We start from the raw sequence: 27,410 nt of genomic DNA, 5'->3' as shown, positions 1-27,410 counted from the left end.
GACTAAGAACAACTTAAAGCAGTGAAAATACCCTACATTTTCCAACCTTTCTATGTTAAAATTAAGTTTATCATACCAAATAGTTGCTTCTAAGAAATATAATTAAAAAATACTCTTCTGTTTTTAATATGAAAGAGAATTTTAGTGAAGGAAATGAGTTTATTATTAAGCAAATATTAATATGTAATTGAAAAGTAAAATGTATCAGGAGATACATAATACAAAACCCCTCTTTCCACACAGGTGTAAATAAGTAGTAATGTTACTGAAATAAATAATAATAGTTCAGAATACATAAATACAAAAGTAATGTTTTATTCCCACCCTTATTATTAAATGTGGGTACCAGAAACTGACAAAACGTTTTAAGGAGATAAGAAAGAAGCATCCCGCTTCCATCTTAATAAGTCTTATAGAACATGTTAGTATAACAGTAAGAGTTCCATCATCTTTCCTGAGTTGCTACTGTCTAATACAATCCACCCTGTGGATGTAATGCACTTTCTTTTTTACCTGACGTACAATATGTTTGACCATATTAAAACATACTTAGTATATAAACACTAGTATGTTATGCATTAACTCTAAAATATTAATACATTTTATGTATTGACACTAGGATCATTCTACAATACTAATTAAGCCTTCATTTACTGCCATCAGAACCTTCTTATTCTCTACAAAAGCAAGCAGCAAAGATGTCAGGATTGGTATCACAGACCAAAATCCAATCCACAAAGAATTATTTTTGTAATGTTTCTGTGTTAATAATTCTGTTCTCAGTTTCTGGTTGTGATCCTGGCAGCGATCCATTTTTAACCTATTTTGTGTGTGGAATAGAAAAGACATTTGGTTTAGTCACTTTCAATGGTCTATTCACAACATGTGCAGAAATTCTCCTTGGTATTTCCCAGATATTGTCAAATTGCTGATTGACATACAAGTCATGATCTCTTTATGGTTGCCCTGATTCCCCAGTCAGGATTCTGGTATAGGTGTACCTCTGTGAGCCAGTATGGCTATTCCTACATGAATTTTCAAATGCCTCCAAATTTTTAATTTATCATTTCAACTGTACCTTTTAACACAGGCTTCTATCATGTCAGTGGCCATGAGTTTAAGTCTCTGCTCTAAATGGCTGGCAAATTCTGGTTCTGGCCAGTGAAGATCAAAAACAAACATCTGTAGAGCATCCAGTTTCCAGAAAAGGTCTTCTGATGTAGCTGAGCCATTGCTATAAGAAGCAAATCAAAAGAAAGCCCCCAAGAAACAGAAGATAAATGTATAGGTGTCTATCCCAGTTGGCATAGAATTATCTAAGATACTAAGAATTCCTATCACACCATCTTCCTCCTTCACTTCACTGTATCTCATAGCACAGTTACTCTTATTTGATTGTGAAAATGGCCATGGAAAATTTTAAATAATTCCCACTAGGATGAAAAAGTGAAGTTTTCTCATCTGTTAGCTGAGAAATGTGACAGACTAGGGAGGTAAATGGGATGCTGAGGAACATAGAAAATGAAGTAGCTCAAATTTTGTATCAAGACAGGAAAAATAAAGGGTAGAGGAATTATTAATTAGCAATTGTCTTCTCAAAATAGTAAAGAATTTGCACATACATTTTCTTGCTTTCATAACTCTGGTAGATAAGCCTACCAAATAAATGAGGATGCTAGTAGAAAAAGGAGAACAGAAACTATTTAAAGAAATTTGTGCACAAACAAAATGGGGGATTAATATGGCTCTGTCATCTCAGATTTTCCATGTAAAGTTCTTCTGAATCAATTGCTAAATTTAAAAATATTTGCTTGTAATAAGATAGAACAATTTAAGGCTAATTTTAGCAGTAGCCAGTTACATTCAACTGTCACCATGTTTCATGATGCGTTGCATTGCAATTCCTGGGTTATTGGTTGTGCTGCACAGCATAACATTCCAGGATATTGGTGACACAAGCAACCAAAACTCAGCCTGGTGGTCTCAGTTCAGATAAGACGAGTTGAAACATGCCACTACTGACATTTTTTTTCTTCTGCCGCATATCAAAAGAACATAATTATCAAAGTGTTAAGTGAGCCCAGCTCTGATGGAAGAAGTCAGTGGGTGTTGAGTGTGCTCAGGACAGAACAGGATCTGATTAAAAAGAAACAAACAAACTAAAAATACAAAAGGCCACTAATATCTGACCACCTAATGCACCCCTCAGACAGCAGCCCCACCACTGGTTCACACCAAGTTAGCTGAGCCAGCGGGTGGTGAAGTGAAGCAAAGCACACAGCTCATATTCAGGGCTCTGAAGAGGCAGAATGGATGCAGCAGCAGTACTGCTTTGGTTTCACAGCGCCCCACGAGCTTCCAAGCCCACCCAACTGCCCCCTTGCCCTGCTGCCTTAACGCTGACCTCAGCCATCACTGTCTTCTGCAATGCTGTGTGAATGCTGAAAGCAGCTGCCAAGTCAGGCAAAGGGACAGCCAGCAAGGGCTGGGCAGCGGGTGGTGAGCTGGGAGCTGGGTGCCTGCCTAAGGGAAAGGCTGGCTCTGAGTGACTGACCCTGAATTCGGCTTTGGTTTTAAATGGTGCAAGTTTTGATATCTTCACCATGCATAGCAGGAAATTTCAGTTTTAGACAGGCATTTTTGATACCATGCATATTTCCCACTCTTATTTTAAGTATAATTGTTAGTTTTACATTTTACTGTGCTCCTGAAAGAAAACACCAGCAACAGGAAAAAGTCCCATGGGACTGCTAAGTTTACAAGTTGCACAGGGACATTACCTGTTAAGGTTGGACCTGAACAGGGATCACTTTTATACACCACCAAGTTTAATTAAGAAATAAAAACAACAAACCACCAAAACTAAGAAATTTTCTAACACTGTTAGACTGTTTCTTAAGTTATATGATAAGCAAATACTGAAGATTTCATTACACCTGCTGTGTACACTGGCAGTGAGTGACGCTGCAGATGCCATGTTATGCATGTTATTTGATTCAAAAGTGACTAAGTCAATTTTTGAGAGGACTGGTGTAACAGAAAGCAATATACAGGGACAGAAATGGGGACAATCTCAGTATATATATATATATATTGCAGTGGATAAGAACACAGAAAACCATATGTTTTCAAGAAACAGAACTATCATTTTTTCATTATCAGATCATACAATTTAACCACTGTTTTATTCTTCCATATTTTTTCTTTTTTTGCCTAATGGAATTCCAAATGAAATTCTTTAGGACTCAGGAGGACTAATGTGTTCTCAGTAACATCAGTGTATTCTTATGCATGTTCACTCCCTGGTAGCCACTTAATTTGGTTTCATTAGACTACCAAATAAAGTTTCACAGTTATAATAAATGTAATAATAGACACAGGTTAATGAAACACTAATTCATTCTGTAAGAAACATTCATTCAGTCATTCATTCTCTTTTCATTATTTTGAGCTCCCATTCTTCATTTTTTTTATTCATCATTGTCCAAGGACAATTGAATTTGACTCACATATCATACTAATAAGATAGGGAAGTGCTGCAACAAAAACTAATTGATCCTATTTCACACATCAAGACACAAATATCTAATTTTTTTGTTAAATGCTGCATAAAACTATGCTTTCAATCACCTTGTTATTGCTATTTGTACCAGATACTTGTTTTATTTGATTTTTAGGACTTTTTTATCAGCACATACCTTGATACCCTGAAGTGGTTATACAGTCTAAAGATTTGCCCAGGCTACCAATTTGCTTTCCCTACTGGGAGCTGGAAACGTCACTTCAGGGTTTATACTACATAAAGTGTCACATAAAGAAGAGCTGAACTCAGTTTTTACCTCCTTCTGGCAGCAGAAGGAATTCCTGCATTCAAATAAAACCACCAGCATTTGAATCTACAGTCATAATTCCAGAACCAATTTTTTTTTTGGTGAAAGGACAAGACACATTATTGGCTACTGAAAAGTTTTTATTTGGACATGTATGGTAAAACTACTTCAGTTTAATGAATGGAATTGGTACTAGGAAATGGAATTGGTACTCTTTCTTTAAAAACTGTATTCTAGATACTTATCTATATTTTTAAAATTAAGCACAAATTCCACTGTTTTGCTGGTCAAAACTTACACTTTCAGCACTAGTTCCTTGTGCAAAAGGTACTGTCTGGTTGTCCTCTCTTTTTAATCAGGTCATGACAGTTAGGGAATGTTTCCAATCATTAAAAGAGGAAAATATTATGACCATCCTAATTATTTTTTTAATGGCAATTTAACTTTGTATTTGGTCACACTCTGACTGGGAGAATGGACCAGGTAGCTCCAGAGGTTTATTTTAACTTGAATTATTTTATGGCCAAATGCCTTGCATCATACTGAATACAGCAAAAGTAAAGTCCAAGATGTAATGTTTCTTCAAGACCCTCCAGAATATTAAACTTAGGAGCTCCATACAGCCTCCTAAGCAATTCACTTATCCACTGACAGCTGAGTGAGATGGCTCCCCCCTAGGCTTGCCAGCTACCTAAGCAGTAGCAATTAGTCAAACAATCCACTAATAAAGCACTCTGGCAGCGAGATCAGCACAAACACAACTCCAGAGAACATACTTAATATATCAGTTCTTGCCTAGATGTGAAACTCCATAGGGTAGCTTGGGATATGAAAACACAGGAGTAATATTAAATATCTCAGGACATTCTCAATCAGCCACAAGTTTCAAAACCAGCTGGCTTTCATTCTTGTGGAATTTACTAGGGGCAATGATGGTTATTTTATAAATTACAGCAACTATATATTTTTTAAGGTTATTAATCAGTTACAACCCATTAGTGTTTTGTGAGGAGGGTTTACAAAACAGCGCACCAGCTCTATGTTCGTTGTGAGCCCTCAACTTGTGAGCTCCAGTTCTACTTCCTCTATGCTGCCTCAAGATGCGTATTCAGGTCTCAGAAAGTCAACTGAGAATTTGTTCAGCAGAAAAGTATTTCCAGTAATTACAGTCAGCAGCTCTTAGTCCCACCTCTCTATTTTCCACCACCAGATGAGGGGGAAGGATAGAGCAGAACTTTGGCAACTAACAGCTATGTATGGTCCCTCGAAGACAACAGGGACAGACTTATGTCATATCTCCTCTACTTATTTCAAGGGTGAGGTAACCTGAGCATCAATCAAAACATGTTTCTTGAGCCTTCTTCCTGCATGTTAGTATTTTTGGAAGAAAAGAAATTTGGCCCACAGTATATGTGTCTTCCAGAATGCTAAATAGAAACTAGCTGTGCTCAGATCTCCTTATTCTAAAGAAAGCAGGTCAACTAAATTGCACTATTTCATCAGTACTATGGCTACACTTTTAAATATGCACCCTTACAACACACACCATGGCCTCCTACCACTTTACTGGATAAAACACTGTCACAGCAACGTATGTGGTACTGCAGATGAAACCCCCACAAGACAGTGCTGAAACATGGCCTCCTGACACACTCAGCATGCATGAACATAAAAAATGGTCCAGAACAAGAGCTCAGACACATTCAAACCAGACCTTTTCATATCACAATCACTGTCACTGCTCCAGCCGGTCCCTCGTCACTTATGGTAGTTGAGCTACAGAATGAAGAATAGACCAAAGACATTTCCCTTTACGTTGCCTCTTCTGGTTGGAAGACAAGAAAGGACTGTTCTCCTGTAAGCATGTATCTTATTTCATGTTTCCGCAGCCTGATGTTTTAGACTGGCACCAGATAGCAACAGACAGCCTCGGGTCTGTATCTACAATACTTTTGGCCAGTGAATCTATGTCATGGATGCACTGAAAATAATACTACTGTATAAATTAAACCATAAATAATTAAAATCACTCAAGAATCAAACTTAAAAGCCAGATCCAGAAGAGGCAGAGAAATGAAAATTAGAATACAAAATGGAAAAAAAAATATCAATTTAAAATAGTACATCTGAATTAACGAATAAGTATGGAAAAGCCCATCCTCATTCTGGCTGATTAGAAGCTTTAACAGAATATTGAAACTTTTTTTTTTTGTCTTTAAGGATATTGTCTTCAGCCAAATAGAACAGTAATGCACACTGCTCTGCATGTCTAGCCAACGTGTCCTCTGAGTTGTCCTCTCCAGAGACCAATCAAGAAAATCAGACTACCGCTCATAACGCTGTCCCCTTTTCGTATGTCCCTTTCCAGTGCCCAATAGTAAAAGATTAAGCCAAAACATTCAAAATGAGGTAATGATCTTCCTAAGTGCTGTTATAAGCAGCATATATTTACTGCTCAGAAATGTGATGAAGGGGAAAAAAATGACAGAATTAAAAAACATAAACAACCTTCTCTAGTGATATTCAAGAGAATTTTCACAATTTTCAACTGAAAGAAGGGAAAATCTATTTTCATCAATAAAGAACATAAAGAAGTGCCTAACTATGAATATATTTTCATCTCTTTGTCTTCAGCAAAAGGTCTTAGGTAGGCATATAGCAGCGCTGTTAAATATGAATAGATTTAAACATGAATGTAAGAGCATGAACATAAACATTAGTAAAGTTTGGAGAATATGGAATCTCTTTTTATTGCAGACAAAACAGACACAGTCTTGGCATTATTGATAAACATTTAATTGTAACTCTGTTGGCTCACAGACTGCTTTTTCTCATTCTTTTTGCCTGTAGATTCTTCATCAGGCAAACCTATCATTATTATATTGAACAAAAGTACCCAAAGTACCAAAGCCAAGGATTAAGAGGAATTTTGTCATTTTTTAGAGGAATTACCAGCAGAACAACAATAATAATGCTCAACAGATAAGTGCCAGAAGTCTGGGAGAGCACAAATTATCAACTCCTTTTCTACAAGGAGTCACATGGGAAAGATGAGGGGTAATGGGTGCAAGTTACTCCTGGGGAGATTCCAAGAGGAAAGTTTTTCACAATGAGAACAATCAGCCATTGGAATAATCTTCCCAGGTAAGTGGTGAATTCCCTAATTTTGGACATATTGAAGATTCAGCTGAACAGGGTACTGGGCCATCTTGTGTAGACTGCGTTTTTGCCAAAAAAATAATGGACCAGATGATCCAAGGTCTCTTCCAACCTTGTATTTTGTGATTCTATGAACTCTTGTAGTAATGGATCTGAGTCCTTGCTAGGAGTCTTTCTCTCCATCATAAAACTTGAGAAGACAATACTTGAAATCATATCAAGCTTTGCATCTTGAATGTGTGTTTTTTCATATTCATCCTTCCCTAATGCAACTTTAGCTAAAATAAGTTCCTTGCTGAGTCTTTCTCTAATGCATATGAATGTGTTGTCATACAAAAATCTTGCCCGTAACTATGGGAATATTCTCACAGAACAGGGCATGTCTGTTCTATTAATTATATCTTTTTTTTTTTTTTTTTAAGAAAAGAGCACTGAAATGTTGGGGGAAGAAATCTGAAAGAAACACATAGTTTTCAAACAGACAAAGAAATGGATGTACTTCTATTCTGGGTACTTATTAATCTTTTACTATTTTCCTGTAACATGGATATTTAATCTAATGGCAATATTTGCTACCAATGATTTTCAGAACCAATACACAGTAAGTTAACTAAACCCATGTGAAAATATGGGCTGCCTCATTTCATAAAACCACAGTCTAAGATCAATTATCCCAAAAAGTTCCCCACTGCTTATTAATTCAAGAGAGTCATAGCTTGTTTAGGGCATTAAACACCATTAATACTATGACAGACCTTTGCCAAGTTGATTTTGTAAGCTATCAGGTTTAAGACTGCTACATTTTAATGTACTAGATAGTGCAACTCACTAACAGTCCATGCTTGGCTTACTTCCAAGAAACAATAATTTCCAACTAAGAGATCATAAACACCATGCAATCCAAATACAGCTGCACAGAACACTAGCAAGGCCATGCAGAGCTGACATACAGTCAGAAGGTTATTGAAGAATACACACGTGGAGTCATACAAAGAAGTCATCCAGGTTGGTGTAGTAAAGCTAGGTATTTGTGGAAGATTAACAGGCAAACTTGGAACTTTTGGAAGAGCTACATTAGGAAGACTGTTGGTGATGCTCCTGTGAAGAAATAAACAATGTAGGAATACAATAAAAAATAGAATATTTAGAGGACAACGGGGGAGAACACCTGATTAGACAGAAAGCTGTAGGCAGGTGCTTTGTTCAGATCTTGTAGTAAGCACTTACTTGACGGGTTGCCATGATTCTTGTTCAAGACCTCTGTGAATGGACTGGGCAATTGATGATTCCATGAGATCAATGTAGCGGATGACCATGGGAACAAAAATTTCTTGCAAGTGCTTGTGGAACTTTCCATTGCACAAAAATGCTTTGAAAACAAACAAAGCACAAATAAAAAATGTCAGGCCTTTCCCTACTTTATTTTACTATAGGAAAAAAGTATTTCTTAAAATATTTTAATACACAAAAGCATTATAAGAACAAGATCCCACTTGTGTAGGAAATACAGTTCAGAAAAGACAAATGAAGTGCTTCATGAGGACACTGCAGTACATTTTAAACTGTTACTGTAACAAAAACCAGGCACATACAGAAGTTCTTTGCTGAACCAGAACACTTCTGCATCTTTGCTGAATCTAAGCCTTAGTAATTTTGCTCAACACTTAGAAACCAAGACAGAATAAAAAAACCCAAACCAAACAGCATTTGAATGTCATTCAATTATTTTTATTCTCCTTATGCTAAAAAGAGCAAAGGTTACAGTAAAATATTGCAGCTGCACTGGGCTACATGCAAAAATATAGATGTATACAGCATTTTCTCCAGATTGCTTAATGGAAAAAGGGAATATGTGACATATGAGTGTTTGGGGGAGTAAGAACAGTTTACCCATCTGCTCTGCGTTCTTGGGAGCTGGCAAAGTCCTGAATCACTGCCTGTAGCTACCATGAAGCCGTCTTAATGTTTATATACATGTCCACACACAAAAATCTTGAAGGCCAGAGCTCATCACCAGACCCATGGCTTTTTCCATCCTGACGTGTTCAAACCTCATCAAGGCCGCATGAACAAAAGTACCTACCAGGCAGCCTGTGCTCATGTGAAACATGCGCAGCCAAGTTTGCCTCTCCTCTGCCCTCTCAACTGCCTTGCAAAATTTTAAAGGAGCGAACTCTACACTTCTCTTCTGGAGGTTTGCTAATTCTTCAGTGTGATTATTTCCAATTTACAGCAATTTTAATTTTACAACTATTTAAAGCAAGTCCTGAAAACTAGTTGCCTAAATTGCTTAGGAAAGCTGACAACATGAAACACACACAGAGGTGTTCTCTTGGTTTTCTAAAGAAATGGAGGTGATTGGTGAGTGTAATACAAATATGAAGTACATTAGTGAAGAAAAGTAAATTAGGTATAAGCAGTAGAAAATTACCTGCTTCACAGATGGGATTTACTGCAATGAAAACTATATATACAATGCAAACCGAAGATACTCAAAACCTGAAAATTAGTTTGCCACCAACACTGCTTGTCCCTGCACACCCTGAAATGTTTCCTAGCAAATCCTGACTCTTAGCACACTTATGTCCTGTCCCACCAAGGGAATATATCAGTTTCTTATTTTGAATGTGTCTATGTTCATCCATTAATCCAGCACTATTATTAGGACCTATTAGAATACTCCCATGTGTACATGGATATCATACAGGCAAGCTGAGCTGAAGAGAGAAATTTTCATGATTTTGGTAGCCCTCATTTTCTCCCACCATATTTTGTTGGTTTTTCATTCTCTTATGGGTTTCTCCTCCCACATATTCCTGCATCCAGGCTTCCAATTTCATTTGGATGGGTACCACAACTGCATTTTGAGGAGGCTTCCTCCCCTTCTTAAGAAGAAAATCCTGGGTCAAGCAGCTCAAAACTATAGAAACCAGCTCACAAAATTGCAATCCCTATTCCACTACTGTTACAACTCCATGTATAACATACAAACATAATTTCAGTAACTTCCAGAAACTCCTTTGCCTTCCATTCTTGAATGACATCCACCACAAGCTGAACCTGGGAGAGATGGAGACTGCTGGAAAAACGCATCATGAAGTTTCAGTTCCCTATTGTTACCAGTATTGCAAGGAAGATGCTGAGTGTCTGGACACTAATATTTTTTTTTCTTGAATATAATGATGTGAAAGCAAAAACTATTTTATTGAAGACATCCTTGCAGAGTGATGAGAAATTATGTATCAATCACTTTTACCTAAGGAGGCAACACTAATGCGACCAGCTCACTTTGATTTTTTTTCACCTGCCTCTCTCTTGATAAGAATTTTTAAGCTTTTCATTGATTTCAATCATATTACACACAGGGGTGGAGATACCAGATATATGAAGATGATGAAAACAGGCAGCTAGGCAGCAGGCAGAGATTATTAGGGTTTCCACTGAGAAAAAGGCATCAGTATAGGCTCATCTCTTATTAAACACTTGAGAATCTACCCTTGAGAGCACCTATGAGTCCATTACAAACATGCTCCATTATTTACACTGCTCCTAGAACTACTTGTTAACTAGCTAGCTCTGGCATAATTATTTCTATATCAGGCACTCAAAAGTGTAATTTTTCTATATTTATATATCTTAAACCTGCAGCTTCTGTGACCAGCAATAACAAAATGTTTCACAGTAAACAGCTGATGAACATTGACTTTGAGAAACAAAAGGCTGGTCTACAGCTACACATTAGGATGATTTTTCAAGGCAACTTTGAGCTTAAAACCAGGAATACAACTGTGTCAAGTATGTCAATATTGCTTCTTTATAGAGAGTCAGTACAGGACTGTCATTAATTAGGCAACCACAGTTACTGGAAGGGATGATCTTGTAGTTCACTGTTTTTTTGACCACACTGCAGAAATGCTCTGCTACAAGCCCTGTTGTGGGAATTACAGTAATAAAGCCTCATGGGCAGGAGAGCAACTCTTGTAATTCTGAAGTCAGAATGAAATTTAAAGAAATCACATGAAATAAAAGCTGTTAAAAAGCTGAATCATTTTCCTAACATCCTGACATCAGGCTTTGCAGGGAAGTGAAACTTTCCAATACGATGCCAAAACTCTTAATATGACTGACTGCACCTCCACCGAGATCCCTCTGTACATGGGCACATGGGAGTGCTGTCTCAGATCAACAACTCAGTAAGCATTTTTTTTTCCCAGGGCAGAGGCCATGGCAGCTCTGATTTACCCATCTGGAGATCTCTGTCAAGGATTACTGCAGGGCAGGGAAAGAACTCAAAGCGCAGGGGTAAGTGATATAGCTGAGTATCATCAGCAGACTCATGGCACCCTACTCTATGATTAGAATTGATCTTGCCAAAAGGTACCACCTGTGCATCAAAGCAGATGGGAAATGAGATTCTTGAGGAAATGCCACACTTCAAATCCCTCAATTGCCACTTGTCTTCAAAGCTATGTAGCTTAATTCTCCATTGTCTTGTAGATATAGACACCCCACACCCTCTTCATATGAGCTATCTCCTATTCACACAACAAAATGAAAGCCTATGCCAGGGCAAGCTCATGCATAGACAATATTAATGGCAAACAGATTACAGGAAATGAAACAGATTCCTGGATGAAACTTTCTTGAAATACTGAAGTTGACAATTAAAGTTATTAAATTTTTACATATTAAGTAGCTGAAATATATTAAAATATGACAAGAAAAAAATCAGAGATGAATGTACAGTCTATTCATGCAGCACTGGAATGAGGTTTCTCCTCTAATGGTAAAAAAAGAACTATCCTTGTGTACAGCAGAAGCTGTGGGTTTGTTTTGCTTTTACTTAGAGAGGCACAGCTTAGGAGTTATCCTGGAGTCAGTGTGTTATGCTGTCCTCAAGAAATTCTGCAGAATCAAAAGAAAGGAAAAATGACAGGTTAACAAGAGTCTCTGTCCCACTGACAAAATTAGCACTTTGGCAAACAGTCTATAATTATCCTGCTCTCCATACGATTCTTGGGAAGGCACCACTTGGATTTTCTGGCATATTCTTAAATCTGAAATAAAATCAGTAAATTTAAAAAAAAAAAAATTCCTTGGGGCTTCATATTCTATTTACAGCAGTTGAAAATAATCCAATAATCTGTAAAAAGAAATTTTATATTTAAAATTAATTTCCTGTTTGTATTACATTAGGCCTTTGTAGAGCATTTATTATTCAGTTACTTAAATTGTGGTGAAAATTGGAGGTATCTCAGCTTATATGCAAAATGTGTATTTTTACATACAAGACATACTTGAAAGTGAATTTTAGAGATCTTTTATGTAGAAGCAAGCAGAAAATTTATTTCATCTTTACAAGACAAAGTGAGTGACATGGACATCTTATTGAATGGCTTTCTTGTGCCTAAAACCCTCATTCAATCAAAAGGTTATTGGCTATTCTGGTAAGCAGTAATGCAGCTTGAGTTAGCTCTCAGTATCAGTAACCAAAACATGTAGCTCTTATAAGAAGATAGGTTATGATTTTAAAGGAGGTCCTAATAGCTGAAGCAAAAATTGTAAGCCCCTGATCTATGAAAAGATTCCCACTGCAATTAGAGAAGTGTAAGGTTTAATGAGTGGTATCGGTGTGGGTATGACGTTTGTCCTTATTACCTTAAATCCAAATTGCTTTCAATCTCTACACTGTAGTTTAAGATAGGAGCTATGATGTCATAAATTTGTGTATGAAAGTGGCCACAGGCTGTAACAAAGCAAGAAAATGATGCTGTGTTTGGTGGTATTTGCCACTCTACTACTAGCAACACCAGTAGTGCAAAAAACCTATCAGAGAATTCCTGTTTGAAGTCAATACCCATAATGGCAATGGCTTTCAAGTAGCTAATACTCAACTTGCTGCTTTTTCTAAATCAGTTTTATCAGACTGTCTACAGCTGTACCATGGCTGAATTACAGCAGATACACAGACATTTCACTGAGAAATACCTGATGGAAAACAGTATTACGAGTTAACTTCCAGTACTCATAGTTTTGACTGATTCATGCCAATGCAGTAATGCAATAATGTTGGGCGACAGCACAGTACATAGTGTCAGGAAGTGATACCTGAAAAGAAAACTTGGCAAGGAAAGGTGAAGAATATTGAATAGACAATTGAAAAAACTCTGAAATAAGCCAAATATATAGACACTTCATGTAACTATTTGCCACCATAAGATCTCTCCAACACTGTCTTAAATGGAAAGGAATTAATACATGTCTGTCTTGAGGCACTGAAAACCTGATTAATTTGAATAGTTAAACAACTAGAGAAAGAAAATTGCCCTCTAGAGCAGGCCCCTTCATAACATAATTTACAGGCTCTGAGGACAAAAAGTAGCATGGTCATCACAGAAAATAAGACACAATCCTGGGACAACCATGTTCTCCCATCTACGAATATCAAATTCTGGAAAAGAAAAAAATCACTAGCATAGAGAGATACTGGGTACTGTTATCACTATACAATCTGCAAAGCTTTACATAGGGATAATTGTGTATGAACAATACAAACTTTGGACATCGTTAAAATGTTTATTATAGAAGCAGGTACACTGTTTTTTCAAACCTTTACATTTTGAAAAATCATACTAAATTTATCTACAACCTATTACTGAACTCCACACAAAATATAATTTATTAAATCACTTTTTGTTATTTGTTAGTTCTTGTCAGAAAATATGAAATAATTTTTAGGATAGGAAGATCACACCCTTCCACCCATTTTTCTAAGTAGTTCTTCAGTCAGACTTAACAGGAAAGCAATCACTGATGAAGTCATTGATGAACTGTGGATTGCTGTGGAGTGAGGTCAGAAAAAAATGGAGAAGCTGAAAGTGATTCAAATAGAGTCCTTCAAAATAGAAATGTGAAGTTGCAGTCAGGATTCCCTCTTCTTCCCTCCTTTCACTTCATGAAAAGTTATACAGTATATTGGAAAATGCACTTCTTTTCTCATTGCTAAATGAAAATTGGCTTTAAAGTATTCAGCTTGAATTTTGTGCAATGTTTTGTATATTATGTAAAATAACATACTGATATTATTTGAATAGTAAAGACTGCAATTTCATTACCTCATGGTCTTTCTAATATTGTATTTTAGTGATATGGTTATAAAAATAGTCTTACATATAAGTTTTCTGTAATGCTGTAAATGTTAGATTGTTTCTTTATTGTTAAGAGTTCTTTTATGTCAGGTTTATGTGAAAACTGACTCCTGCATTGAAGACTTAGAGCTCATTTAAAGCTCTTGAGATAGAATAACATGCAGGTGTCAGTCCTCCAAATTTCACTGAAGATTAACCTAATATGCAATATGGTGACCTAACAGTTCTTCATTTGGAAGAAATCTGAAAAGTAATCTCTGATATAACCGGAGAGAGAGAACAACCCAGTGGGATTTCCACCTCTTCATTTCCTAATGAGTTTTTTGATAATGAGAGGTGACTTTGCCAGTCACTGTGGGCTCTATTATGTCTAATTTACTCCACTTCACTCTCCTTGTTAATTATTAACACTAGCCTTTTTATCCTCATGAGACCACATTCCAGTTTTTCCCTTTTTAGATTTTTTTTCTAAATCTATCTTTATGAAGGGGATAGTTTTTGAGAAAAGGTTTTCACTTAGGGTAAAGCTAGAAGGATTTATTTCGTTTTGGAAGACTGTAAAATTGATTATATAAGTATGGGGAGCTCTTTCTAATGACTTTAGTGCAGTTACAAGGTGAAAAGGCTGTTAATTAAAGAATAAGCACTGAGATATGTTCCACTTGGGAATCAGTTCTTGGTAGAGTGGTCACTTGCCACTTGCTAACATATCCACCGCTTAAAAGGTAACTAATTTCCATGGTTGCTTTCCAATAGTTCTGGGATAAAAAAAGTGTATAATTTTCTAGATTGCTTTCACTTGCCAGACACTGTCATTTACTATATCTTTTGCCATTAGGGAATTACTTAAATTGGTATACAGGTGTGACATTTCATACAGCAGTCATTTCATATCCTTCAGTTAAGGTTTTACAGTCTTTCTAATAACTGCTTTGACATGAAAGTTGTTTTAATAATTTAGTACTATTATCCATTTAATTTTCCAAGGAAAGAAAAATCAGTAGCCTACTGATGTAGGCTGCATGTCCTTTGCATGTGAGGACATCCCTCGTTTGTTTCTACAACTTCTCTCAGGTTGGAACCGAAGTGCAAACGAACACAAATGACACAATAATGTAGTTAAAATTGGTGTCACAAATCCTCCTCGTAAGGCTACTCTAAAATAACTCCACAGCTTTCAAAAAACAAGTAATTGTTGTAAGTGCACATAACATCCAAATTAGAGATGTGCTTCCTAGACTGAAAATGTAAGACGGTAGGAAAGACACCTCAATATAAGTTTGAAATTTTTAATCTGAATTTTTGATGATTAGACATTCATTGAAAGTAATGTAGAATGCAGAATGCATGTTGCAGGAGCCTAACTCTTAAGAGATCTGCACCAAGACTGAAGAATTCTTACACCCTTCTGAGCAGCCTTCTAAAATGATCTTGAATTACTACCAGCATGGCAATTTTAATACGTCCATCAAAGTATCCAGACAAAACATTCATTAATATCTTAAACCAAGGGAAATGCTAACAGATACATTTTCTTTCACTAGGATAACATGTGAAGACAGAACATCAGGAATATGGCATTTCCTGTATTGCTAAATGTCAGGGTATGGAAACATAACCAATGAAAAGAGATCTTTAAACTGGATTTTAATGTTCTTTCACTCTGTCCTAGACCCCATCAAATGTGGTGTAGTAACAGTGACATTCAGCAATCCAGTTTAAGATTCAGCTTTAGTTCAGTGGCCCTGTCCATTTGCTCCTTTCCTTCCATGAATTTTGTCATCCATGATGTTGCAGTGAATTGTACATTTGCTAGTTGTTCCAATTCATGACATGGTGCTGTGGCCAACAGGTATTATACTGAGAGGACCTGTAAATTTTGATAAATACTTGGTAGCTAAGGTTAAGAATAATACAGTGATAAATAATACAGGTTGCAATATGTATAACCTCGCAGAAAAGCTCTTGAATACTATTTTCAATTCTTTCAGTCAACTAGCTTCCATACATGGAGCTAAAATTCTTAAACGCTATTGAACTTGGTCCTGGTGGACGATAGGGTGACCATGAGCCGACACTGTGCCCTTGTGGCCAAGAAGGCCAATGGCATCCTGGGGTGTATTAGAAGGGGGGTGGTTAGTAGGTCGAGAGAGGTCCTCCTTCCCCTCTACTCTGCCCTGGTGAGACCTCATCTGGAATATTGTGTCCAGTTCTGGGCCCCTCAGTTTAAGAAGGACAGGGACCTGCTGGAGAGAGTCCAGCGCAGGGCAACTAAGATGATTAAGGGAGTGGAGCTTCTCCCTTATGAGGAAAGACTGAGGGAGCTGGGTCTCTATAGTTTGGAGAAGAGGAGATTGAGGGGTGACCTTATTAGTGTATATAAATATATAAAGGGGGAGTGTCACGAGGATGGAGCCAGGCTCTTCTCAGTGGCAAACAATGAAAGGACAAGGGGAAATGGGTACAAATTGGAACACAAGAGGTTCCACTTAAACCTGAGAAGAAACTTCTTCTCAGTGAGGGTGACGGAACACTGGAACAGGCTGCCCAGGGAGGTTGTGGAATCTCCTTCTTTGGAGACATTCAAGACCCGCCTGGACACGTTCCTGTGTAACCTTATCTAGGTGTTCCTGCTCCGGCAGGGGGATTGGACTAGATGATCTTTTGAGGTCCCTTCCAATCTCTAACATACTGTGATACTGTGTGATACTGTGAACTTACACAGAAATTAAACAAATTTTTCTGGAAGAGTCAAAAATATTTTTTTGTATTTATAATTAAAAAAATATAAAATTTTGGAATAACTTTATTCATAAAACAAGCAGTTGGATCTCCAGCAGAATTAAAAAACAGTAGGTAATTTTATCATATTTTTTTAAGATACAGTAAGAGTAAACATATAAAAAATAGCACAAATACAGTTTTTTTCTTTATGATGCCTCAAAATGTTAGGTGCAATTCAATGTTTTTAAATTAGCACCTAATTAATTTTCTTTGGTTTCACTGGTTGTGTCCTCAATTCCATTATAAAAATCACTTCCACATAAAACATGCCTAGAACATCCCTTAACTATATAAAAAAATAAATTCTCTCTTCAAAGACGAGTAAAGGCAAGATAATGTGGCTATTTCAAATTTTGGTGTCCAACTCAAATAATGATACAATACACCAAGTGAACATAATACACTGATTTGTTGTGTGTATCTTATTGCATTCATGCTAAGCCTACAGTACTTTTATAGACATAATTAATCTGAAAGTACCTTATCTGAAGGCTTAGGATAAAATATTAACTACAATTTTATTTAAGCAGTATAGACTAAATATAAACATTAAATACATATTATGCTGTTTGTACATCTTGATTTAAAACTGAGCAATTTCTGAATACTGAATGTTTAAGGGATTACCAGAACAAAGACTGAAACGGTGCAAGGATAAACAGCTCAACTTCGAAGAAATGGAGCACCAGCATATATATCATAAACACAGGCACTGTCATTTTTACTTTGAGTATTGTATTACTTAGAAACCTTATTCTCAGGTGTGGGCACATTGAAAAATCTTATTCAGACAATACGTAAAAGACTTAAGAACTTACTGTCATTTCTGAGGGCGTTATTCAGCAGCTGGAAAAGTGGGAAGCTCTCCCAGGAGTCCTGCTGCTGTGCCTCGAGTGCCGAATCCATATCAACAGAATACAGAGACAAAAACTTCTCTGCATGCTCAGCCAATAATTCTGGCCACCAAGCGAATGCCTGCAAATATGTGAAAATAGAATTACTAAACACGAGTCATATAGCAAAGAGATGTGTTGTATCTATGGCAAAATACATTTGGATATGTCACGTCACGTCCTATCTCATTTGGGGAGAATGAACTGCCCAAGTGAAAAATGTGAAACTATTTTATGAAAAAATTGCATCAAAATTGTAAAAAATCAAATAGAGTATGTTGGGAAAGATGATATAATCAGAATCAAAATGTAACACAAAAAAATTTAAAAAGGAGCATAAATCTCTGCAAGTATTTTGCCAGACAGCAAAGAAAAAGAAGGCCTTATCCTTGAAAAATTACTGTATGTGCTGCTTTTCATTTCATTCAGTTCTAAGAGTGTAAGTAACCACATCAATTTATTTTCCAACTAAATTCTTGTGAAGACATTTTGCACTCATTTGTTAGTCAGAAGGGGTGGTTTTAGTGTGACGTTTTATTGCTTGAAGTCAGAGTTTTTTTTAATAGATACAGAGCACTTTTTAATTCCTGTTTTTTCCTTAAAGATGTTGGCTCTCCTGAGGAAGGCATCCAGTTTTCCTTCCACAAATGCTATAAATGCATCTTTGGAAGTTCATTAATGTCTATATTAATTTTCAGTAACTTAACAACATATCAGAATACAGAGCTTCTTTTGGTAAAAATTTAGGTTCTTAGGTAATCCTAGATTAAAAGAAGAAATCTGTTAAAAATAGTGTCAGCAAGCAAAGGCAGCTCCACATTAAAGACTGCTTCACATGTAACTTGTACCTTTTTACTGTCACTTAAATATAGGCTTTGAAAGGTCAATATTGAAGCTGAGTATTGTATTGGAGGAAGCTGCGTGATTATGGAGTTGAAGGTTAACTTACGAAATAGAATGAATATCAGATACTGCTGAGAGTTCACAAAAATATGCGACAGCGAGAAATACCTACATATACTAGATAAGAAAGTATCTTTGTTTTCAAACTTATGGCTTTCATATTGAGTTTTGAGTTACCAGCATGGGACGTATGTGGCTTGATCTGTACAAGTGCTGAGTTCCCACACCTTCAAATAGAGTCACATAAATCCTCACTTGTATTCCTGCAACGCAGGTTCTAGGTAATGTAGAATTATGTACTCATGCTTGAAAGGCATCAAATTTAGGACAACTTCTGAAAAGTGATCTACAAATATGTTTTTGCATCCTGGACTTTCTGGTGCCTGTAGTTCTTTCTGACATGGGCCAAATAGAGAAAAGATGAACTGGCAAGATGTTTTAAATAAACATTGAGCATCCTTTGCTGTTACTGAAAAGTACTTTATATATTTCAGTGTCAGGATTGGAGGATGCTGATTGACACCATAGCAAAAAGAAAAGATGAGGCTTCAAAAATTTGGGCAAGAGTTTGAAATGGAGTCTTTTTCTTTAAACCACAAGAAGTTTCTCATTACTAAATTCTGTTTTAATGGATGCTCATTAAAGGAACAGACTCCTTGCCCAAGAAAATAACTAAATGCAAAGAAATAAAGAAGAAATGTATACAGGCATTGGCAGGTGTCCCTTTTAGGCAAGCAAAACTTTTCAGAAAATATTGCCAAAACCTCAAAACAAAGCAAAACCAGAAACCCAGCACTTTTTCTTTCTATCTTCTCCCCCTTTGTAAATGACACTTGAAACCAGAGAGAAATTATTCTGACCCTCTTAAGAGATAACTATCATTGCTCAGACAGCAAGGAAGAAAAATAAAAAAACCCAAATACTACAGCTAAGATAGGTGTTTAGTCATTATGGGTAACATGAAAACAGGCTAAAGGCAATTAGCAATTGGTGACACAAATTCATAGAAAACAAATACTAACTGGACTGAAGGGAGAATGAAGTTCTTAGATTACAGAAAGACACACAAATGTGGCAATACAACACGGGAAATCATCAGAACAATTTATGCTATACAATCAGTGCAGAGCTACATGCTATAAATTATGAAAAATAATGCTTAGCTGATCAGGAATCACATACCTCTCTTCCCTTTGGGAATCCCAGATATTTGGAAGTGTTATGAGTTAAAAAAGAAAATAATCTAGTATTAAAAAAGGTGATATACTACTTTAGAGGTTACTGATCCTTTTCATCAACTGCACCATTAAACAGTGAACATTTACTTAACATTAGGATATGAAATCACCATATTTGATCTTCAGTTTTGAGTAGGGAATGCAGAATTTTACTATCTTGTTCTCATATATACTTGAATATTGAAAATCTGAATGCTCTATACATTTCAGTAAAATTGAACATTTATTACATGAATGAAGGGGAGAATAATCTTAAAATTGTTCTTCTCAAGCTGTCTTAGATTAGATTGAAAACTTCTGCTGAATGGATTTTTCTGAAGGCATGTACAATATATTTACTCTTTTGAAAAATACCACATTTCTGACTGCAAATACATAGTACAGAAAGTAATCTTTGAACAGAGGTGTTTAATCATACATGGCTTGTTTGTTCTGTGGTTTTTTGTGTTCTTTTCCACAGAAGTCTAATATTCTTACAGTAATGCAGGTCCTCAAAAGACAAAGACAACAATATATACATTTTATTAAGTAATCATTATAGAGTAACACAGTGGCAACAGTACTGTAGAACAGAACCTCAAGGGAATTCATTTCAAATCATCGAAACAGCTGTTTTTTCAGTATGAGATAAAACATCTATAACAAGTTCACACATGACAGATGTAAGCTAAAAACTAGATTCCATAGTGTGATATAAAACCAGATGTTTTGAATGATCATATTTATAGCTATATATACTAAACCATGTTTATTCCTTTGCATATTTTCTCCAAAAATATTTATCAAGTTTTGAAAGAATATTTTAAAAACAATTTCCTGAACCTTAGAAAACGATATTTATTAATTAAATGTTGATAATATATACAATTGTGTGTACCTGGTCAAGTTTATTTTTGTAATTCCTTGATATAAAAAAAAGTGCTATAATTCTAAACATTCTAAATATTATGGTTTTTGAAGCAAGACTTGAGAGCAAGAAACATGAAATTGTTCTATTTTATTCCTTCTACCATATAATGCCATTTAAAAAGCTCAAGTTTAAAAGCAGTACTTTTCCAATCAACAGAAGAGCAATGTGAATGCAGTTATTACACCCACCGTTAAAATCAAGACATATACAGCTGATGAAAACTAACATTCAGTTATATTTTCTATTTTGAATGAGAGGTGAAAAGTTGGAAGGCACAACTGTATAAGGCTATGAATGTTTTCCACACCATTTCACCACCTCCAGCACAAAGATGCTTTCTCTATTTTATGCTCTTTAATTTTTATTTCTAAACCCACAGTTCATTCAAGCGAATTCAAGTAGAGTTTTATTTCACTTCACTTTTCATAAGCTTCAAGTCTCTTATTCCTCTGTAAATGTGAACTGCCTTAAACATATGTCAGAAAGTAAAGCTAAAATGTTTCTTGACAGAATTGCTTCACATCAGGGGAGAAAAAAACCTCAGGACAAGCCATTCTCTACATCAAATACAGTTACGACCTCACCTCTGAATGATGTTCTTCATTTTGCTGCAATACTTCGATACAGAGTTCTGCAAGGTGAAGAACCTCTTCCAGTTTCCTAGCAGGTGTTGCTTGGTTCATGGTCTCTACATAAATGTAAAATGCAAACCAAAATTGCTTTAGTTACAAATAAGACTCAATGGTAAGAGAAAGCAATGCCAGAAAAGAATGGAAATGGTGCAGTTACAATTTTCTGAAGTACAAATAATTTCATGTGTTGACAGTCATTTATAAATGCAGCTGAATGTCCTGATCAATAGAAAGAAAAAATGTTTAATTCAGAAAAGAATCACTGATCATTATGAGCATTATCTCATTTAATATATGAGAACTAACAGGTACATCAGTGTATTAGATGCTCAACTTCTGCAACAAGCAAGTTGTAATTCCCTTCAAGGTCAGATATACAAAGACAGCAGACAGTAGAGACCTTTTTCATTATTGTACCGTCAGTTCAATGCTGTTCTCAGTAGATGACTCATTATTGTCATTGACAAGATTAATGCATTTTGCAGCAGTCAAAAATTCCAAAATTTTTATCTAAATAAGACACTTTATTTTAGGCATATTTAGTACAAAACACAGTAATAATTCAAAGATCTATTTTGTAATAACTTATTCAAATAACCATTTTTCTACCTCCTGTTTACCAATAGGAGTGAATCTGCATTCTTTTCAGTACCATAGTGAAGAGTAGTACTATAAAAGAGATTTTTATAAGAGAATTGACACAAACCAACTAAAAGCTCCACATAGAAGAAAACAAGGACAAATGCAGAAGTTATACATTATATGAGGATCACTGATTTTACAGAGTAGACTTCAAAAAGAAGCAAACAACAAAGGTAAAACAATTGCCTGAAATTCTTACAGGGTCAATTGAATTTTTTAACAATCATAGTTTAATCAGTAGAAGTAATTCGTCCATACGTAATTTATAACGTTAGGAATAACTTAATTATCAGCTATATGAGCTTGTTTACTTAACCATGCTCTTGTCCCTAAGTGTAAACCATGGGATGAAAATGTTATTGCACAATATAAGCAGATGTAAAGTATGGTCACATTAGCCGGGTTTGCAGAGGACTTATGAAGCTGGTAACACAAGGTGAGTGAGGGTCTCAGGAATATTATTTTCCCATTTTCTGTGCATGTTCATGGGTCACATGAATAGCAAATCACATGAATAAGCAGAAAATTCTGCTGACATTTCTTTCCCACTTTAGGCATTCATCATGACATAGAACATTAGCAGGCTTATTAAAAAAAAGTACATGACCTCCCTTGGTGTAAGAATATCAAACTGCATGCAATAAGTAATTTTTAATATTTAGCATTCTGGCAAATCAAAAAACTTTTCAGACATCTTAAAGGCAGGTGACCTTGTCCAGTTCTTCAGCACTAACAGATGCATAGTACCTTGATGAAATATATAGCTTCAATGCAATTTTTGAAGAAACAGTGGATTAGAACCTCCAGCAAGCATCTGCTTAAAGGTGTCTACAAAACCACATTCTTTTTCATGCAAAAAACAAAGTAGGCAAATTAGTTACTGAATCAACTAATTTTCTTTTTTTTCAAATCTTATTAAGACCACATAAGGAGACATGTTGAAATAGTATGATTTCCAAAACAACAATCCAACTCAAGAGCGAGCTATTGCATGAACATGGACCAAGCACAAAACATGCACCATGACTCAAAACTACATTCACAATGTCAAGATCACAGTTATTAATATGGATTGAATTTGCAAATTTGATACTGTAGAACAATTATATGAATATAACCACAGCTATATTAATGCATTATGTCAACTGTGATTAAAAAGAATTGGTCCAGCCCGTATTATTTAATTTATAGTGTAATGACTACTATTGGATTTGGACTTAAACAGTGGTCTCTATGCGTATTCAGGACTGAAAATGCTGTTTCCTCTAGTGGTGTGTCCTCTCCTCCCTGAAAACACAGTGAGTACTACTCATACAGCTGAAACATCACTATCTCTATCACTGATCTTAATAAGTCTTAAGAAGAAACCAGTGATTAATACAGAGTATGACTGGCACATCTGATTTCAGCATAAAAAACTCATTTTATTACAAATTCAGCCTGACCATCATAGAACTTACCACTAACCAAGTAAAGAAAATAACTGCATTCATAATTGCTTTCATTCCTAACAAAACCAAATAAGCTGTAAAAGATTCAAAATTATCTTCTAGAAGGGCTCCTCTAAATTAGTAAGAAAGAAATTCTAATAATTATAATGAATCTGATGTTGCATTTTTGCACTGGAGTAAGTTCACTTCTTTCACACCTGGAATAAGATCAAAATAGCTTAAAAATGGCTATTGAACAGATGTCATTATCAGTACGGAAAGCAGGAGAAAGACCATAGATTTACTAGATAACTGTGAGATTATCCCAAACCACCACTGTGATGAGATCATGATGAAGAAAGAACTAGTTTCAGGGAAGTATTAATTCCACTAAGCAAGGCACTGAGAAGTGGAGTTCTAGTAATCTGTGTTGAAGTGATAAATTTTGATCAGAAATGGCATTGAAAGGATAAGAATTCTGAATTTCAAATAGAAATAGCATTGAATGGAGTCTGGGTTGTTTTGGTGTGTTTGTTTGTTAATAAGCCTAAGAAATGAAGGATGAAAGAGGAAATGAGAAGTGCTCCCAAACAGACAATGTGGGAATACAGTTTTCCCACAGTGAGACCCTAGTAGGAAGATGAATATGTCTGCGTGATCAGGGATGATAGTGCCATAAAAATAAATCAGGCATGATAAATGATTTAAGATAGAAATTGTGAAGGTTTCAGTCACTATGGGACTACTGTTCAGATATTTTCTTTTTTTTTTTTTTTTTTTTTAATAGGATTAATATGTTTAGGAGGCAAAAGAGACCAAAACTGTAAATTTCTCTTTGAGGTGAGTTTTTCAAGTATCTGAATGACATTTCATGGAAGGAATGACTAAAAATGTGGGACAGATTATGCTAATGAATTCCAGTTTCACGTTTGCATGAGATTCCCCACCCTATTTACTATTTACTAGTTTACTCCAAAACTATTTATTATTGCTAAAAACATGCATATTACTCTTGATGCTTCCTAGAGCTTTCAACACTATTTTAAAAATCATTATTTTCCTATAATATTTATTGGTAAGACATGGCAGAATATTGCACTCACTCTGCATCCTTGGACAAATCTCTCTAATTTTGTTGTCATTTACTTACAGATTAAGTCAGTACATGCAATTTCATTTGTGTGGTATATGCTTCCCTAGCTTTTGTTTAGGCTTCATCTAAAGCTTCCTTTTCCATCTGTAAGTTACCACAAAAGCTAGTCTTTTTTTTTTTCTGTAACTAAGAACCTTTCACTTTCAAAATCTATCTTTACCTGGGTGTATAAATAAAGGGCTACAAAGTAATTAGAAAGATAATGAACTAAATATGATTTTATTTTTTTTATCAAACAAGTAGTATATTTGAAATATGAGTACCAATAAACTGTTACCTAGAAGTTTTAAAACCTCCAAAAAAAACCCCTCCATCTGAGCAAAATACTGTGCTTGTTTTTATAAAGGTTAAAAAAAAATTACAGGAATGGAAATCAGTGCTGTCAGTTTTCATTATATTCATGATGTCTTTCTCCCCACAATTACTAAGGGTTGTTAAGATGTGTTTACACTGCTCAAACTAACAAGTTGCAGCAGGAGTCGAGTCAGTAAATATGCTGCTTGACATCTTTTAGAAAATAAACAGAAAAAGCCATCAATCATCTGTTTTCAGCTTCACATTCTGCCGAAGTGAAAAAGCAAGCCAGGCTTTGCAAATAATGGATGCTTTCTCAAGTATGCATTATCAGTGAGTCACACAGGTACCAAGAACATATTGTTAAATGAGCTCAGCTAACTGACTAAAAAGCAACTGAAATGAAAAGGTGACTGCTTCACGGACTGATGGCGCCTAGGGCCACAAGACACTGTCAGATTATCCAGTCTGACCTGTGTCACACAGGCCAGAGAACTCCCCATTCCTCCTTTCTTGAGCCCACCAGGATGTCTAAAACCTACTTCAGCTTGCTTTCCAGAAAAGAGTTTATCCATGAAGACAAATGTACAATTCACCTCTTTCTTTTTCTCCCCAGTGTGTAAGCTGTTAAACACTTGTGTTTAATTTCTCATAGGAATCTGCTGAACACAGGAGTCTGCTGATTCGAAAGGTGATTCTCCTTCTCAGGTATATGAGTACAGTGCAACTAGGAGGTACCTGTCTCTGGTCTGCCAGTCATTCCTCTGATGGCACAGCATATATCCATTACTGTTTTTTCCTGTTCAGTATTTCATCTTTCCTCCTTTTCTTCAAACAAACATACATATCCAGATCAAGACACTCAGGAGAGCCAACCTGGCTCCAGGCCAGAGATTCTCACACAGACCAGTGGCAGGGGTGCTGGACAAAAGGCATGCATGCCAAGAGATCCCAAGTTCACAGCCCTAGTGGGTTTATAGGTAACTTCATATCCAGACAGCGATATAGGACTGGAGACTTCTGTATAGTTTTGGATTTGGACCAGCTCATTTTATGCCAAACTGCAAACGAACATCCAATTTCCGTTTGGATCCTTTATGTAACACAAGTGGCATTTGTTTTAATTTTTATTGGCACTGTTGCTGTGGTTGCTGGCAACCCTCAGCTGTTATGCTACTTAACATTAATGCTACCAGCATTAAAGCCTGGAGAAAGTGCACGATGCCTACTAATCGAGGTGTCTGACCAACAACTAATTTATTTCTATGCATGTGCCAGAATTAGACCCACAGGAGGGCAGATAATGCAACGTTTGCTGGCTGTCAAACTCCTTCCAGGATGTGTCGCACACACAGCGGTGCATGTCCTGAACAAGTTTTGGAGTTTCTGGAGGAATATTGCCCGTTTGGATATTGAACAGGGAGAGCTAAATCAATCTTACTTCTTCCCAAGTCCAGTTATACTGCATGGAGCCTAACTGAGCTACCCTTTATACCAGCTCTCTTGCCAAGGAATCTTCTTGATTCACTCTAAAGAGAAGCCTGAGAGTGAACTCATACTGATGCAGAGGGGATGACAGGGAAGCCTTGCATTAATGCAGGCCATAATATAATTTCATAATATAGATACATCATAATTCGGCCTGTATGAAGCCAACTCTTCTCCAGTAGAGCCCATTAATCCAGATTTTTTTTGACATGTGAAACCAGCAAGATCACTTCTAGACTTGCATCAAAAGCAGTATAAACATCAATAAACTAGTGCTAATATGTGCTACTAGACCTGAACTGACTCTGCAGAGTTAATCCAAAACTCGGAAAATCCACCAACAGATAATGTCAATTTGACTGTGGTGGATTTTCTTGCAAATTCTCACAGAATTAATTCTGCATGAAAAAGTAAGTAGTAGACATCTGGGAGGACACCCTATATTCTTGTAATTAATATATATATACATATACTAGCCTTATATAAATAATGGCATTTAGCTTTAACTACAGAATTGAAACTAGTCTTTCCATAATTGCTTTCAATTAATTCAACAGGATTTTAAATTCTGGGGACAAAAAAAAATATTAAAAATTAATTACCATTATAATCTATGTAGAGAGATTCTAATCTATATCATTTTATACAGTGGGTCACACTTCAATGTCTTCAGTTGTTTAACATTTGTCATAGTATTAAATGATATCACTTTCATGGGACAATCACAGGTAGGTTTTGGCTCTTATTTTGTTTTGCCTCCTTTTTTTTTTAATTAGGGAAAATTTGCTCAAGGAAAAAAATCCATGAAAAAAAATGAAAATAAACAAAAATTTGAAAATAAAAGCAATAGAAGAAAGGCAAAGGTGAAAAGAAATCTCCATTTTTAATTGCTGATCAGATCAGAGG

The 27,410-nt window shown here is 35.9% G+C and overlaps 1 protein-coding gene across 11 annotated transcripts in view; it reads right to left on the bottom strand.

Annotated features, from left to right (window-relative positions):
* Positions 1-27,410, bottom strand: part of CADPS2 (calcium dependent secretion activator 2) — a 318,224-nt gene that overhangs the window by 44,029 nt on the left and 246,785 nt on the right. For 7 of the 11 annotated variants that reach the window (XM_061372989.1, XM_061372993.1, XM_061372990.1 and 4 more), the window contains 5 exons: positions 21,450-21,553; positions 17,740-17,896; positions 8,217-8,358; positions 7,968-8,087; positions 1,079-1,234 (listed from right to left, as the gene is read on the bottom strand). In XM_061372989.1, the coding sequence (XP_061228973.1) occupies positions 1,079-1,234; positions 7,968-8,087; positions 8,217-8,358; positions 17,740-17,896; positions 21,450-21,553 (679 nt within the window). The remainder of the gene's footprint in view (positions 1-1,078; positions 1,235-7,967; positions 8,088-8,216; positions 8,359-17,739; positions 17,897-21,449; positions 21,554-27,410) is intronic. The other 4 variants (XM_061372994.1, XM_061372995.1, XM_061372996.1 and 1 more) reach the window with 1 other exon arrangement.

This window comes from Neopsephotus bourkii, unplaced genomic scaffold (assembly GCF_033783945.1).
Source record: "Neopsephotus bourkii isolate Nb327-2 ecotype Australia unplaced genomic scaffold, CSIRO-AGI_Nbou_v1 NB_1624, whole genome shotgun sequence".
NCBI classification, from domain to species: domain Eukaryota; kingdom Metazoa; phylum Chordata; class Aves; order Psittaciformes; family Psittacidae; genus Neopsephotus; species Neopsephotus bourkii.
This window is presented reverse-complemented; position numbering and strand designations above follow the sequence as displayed.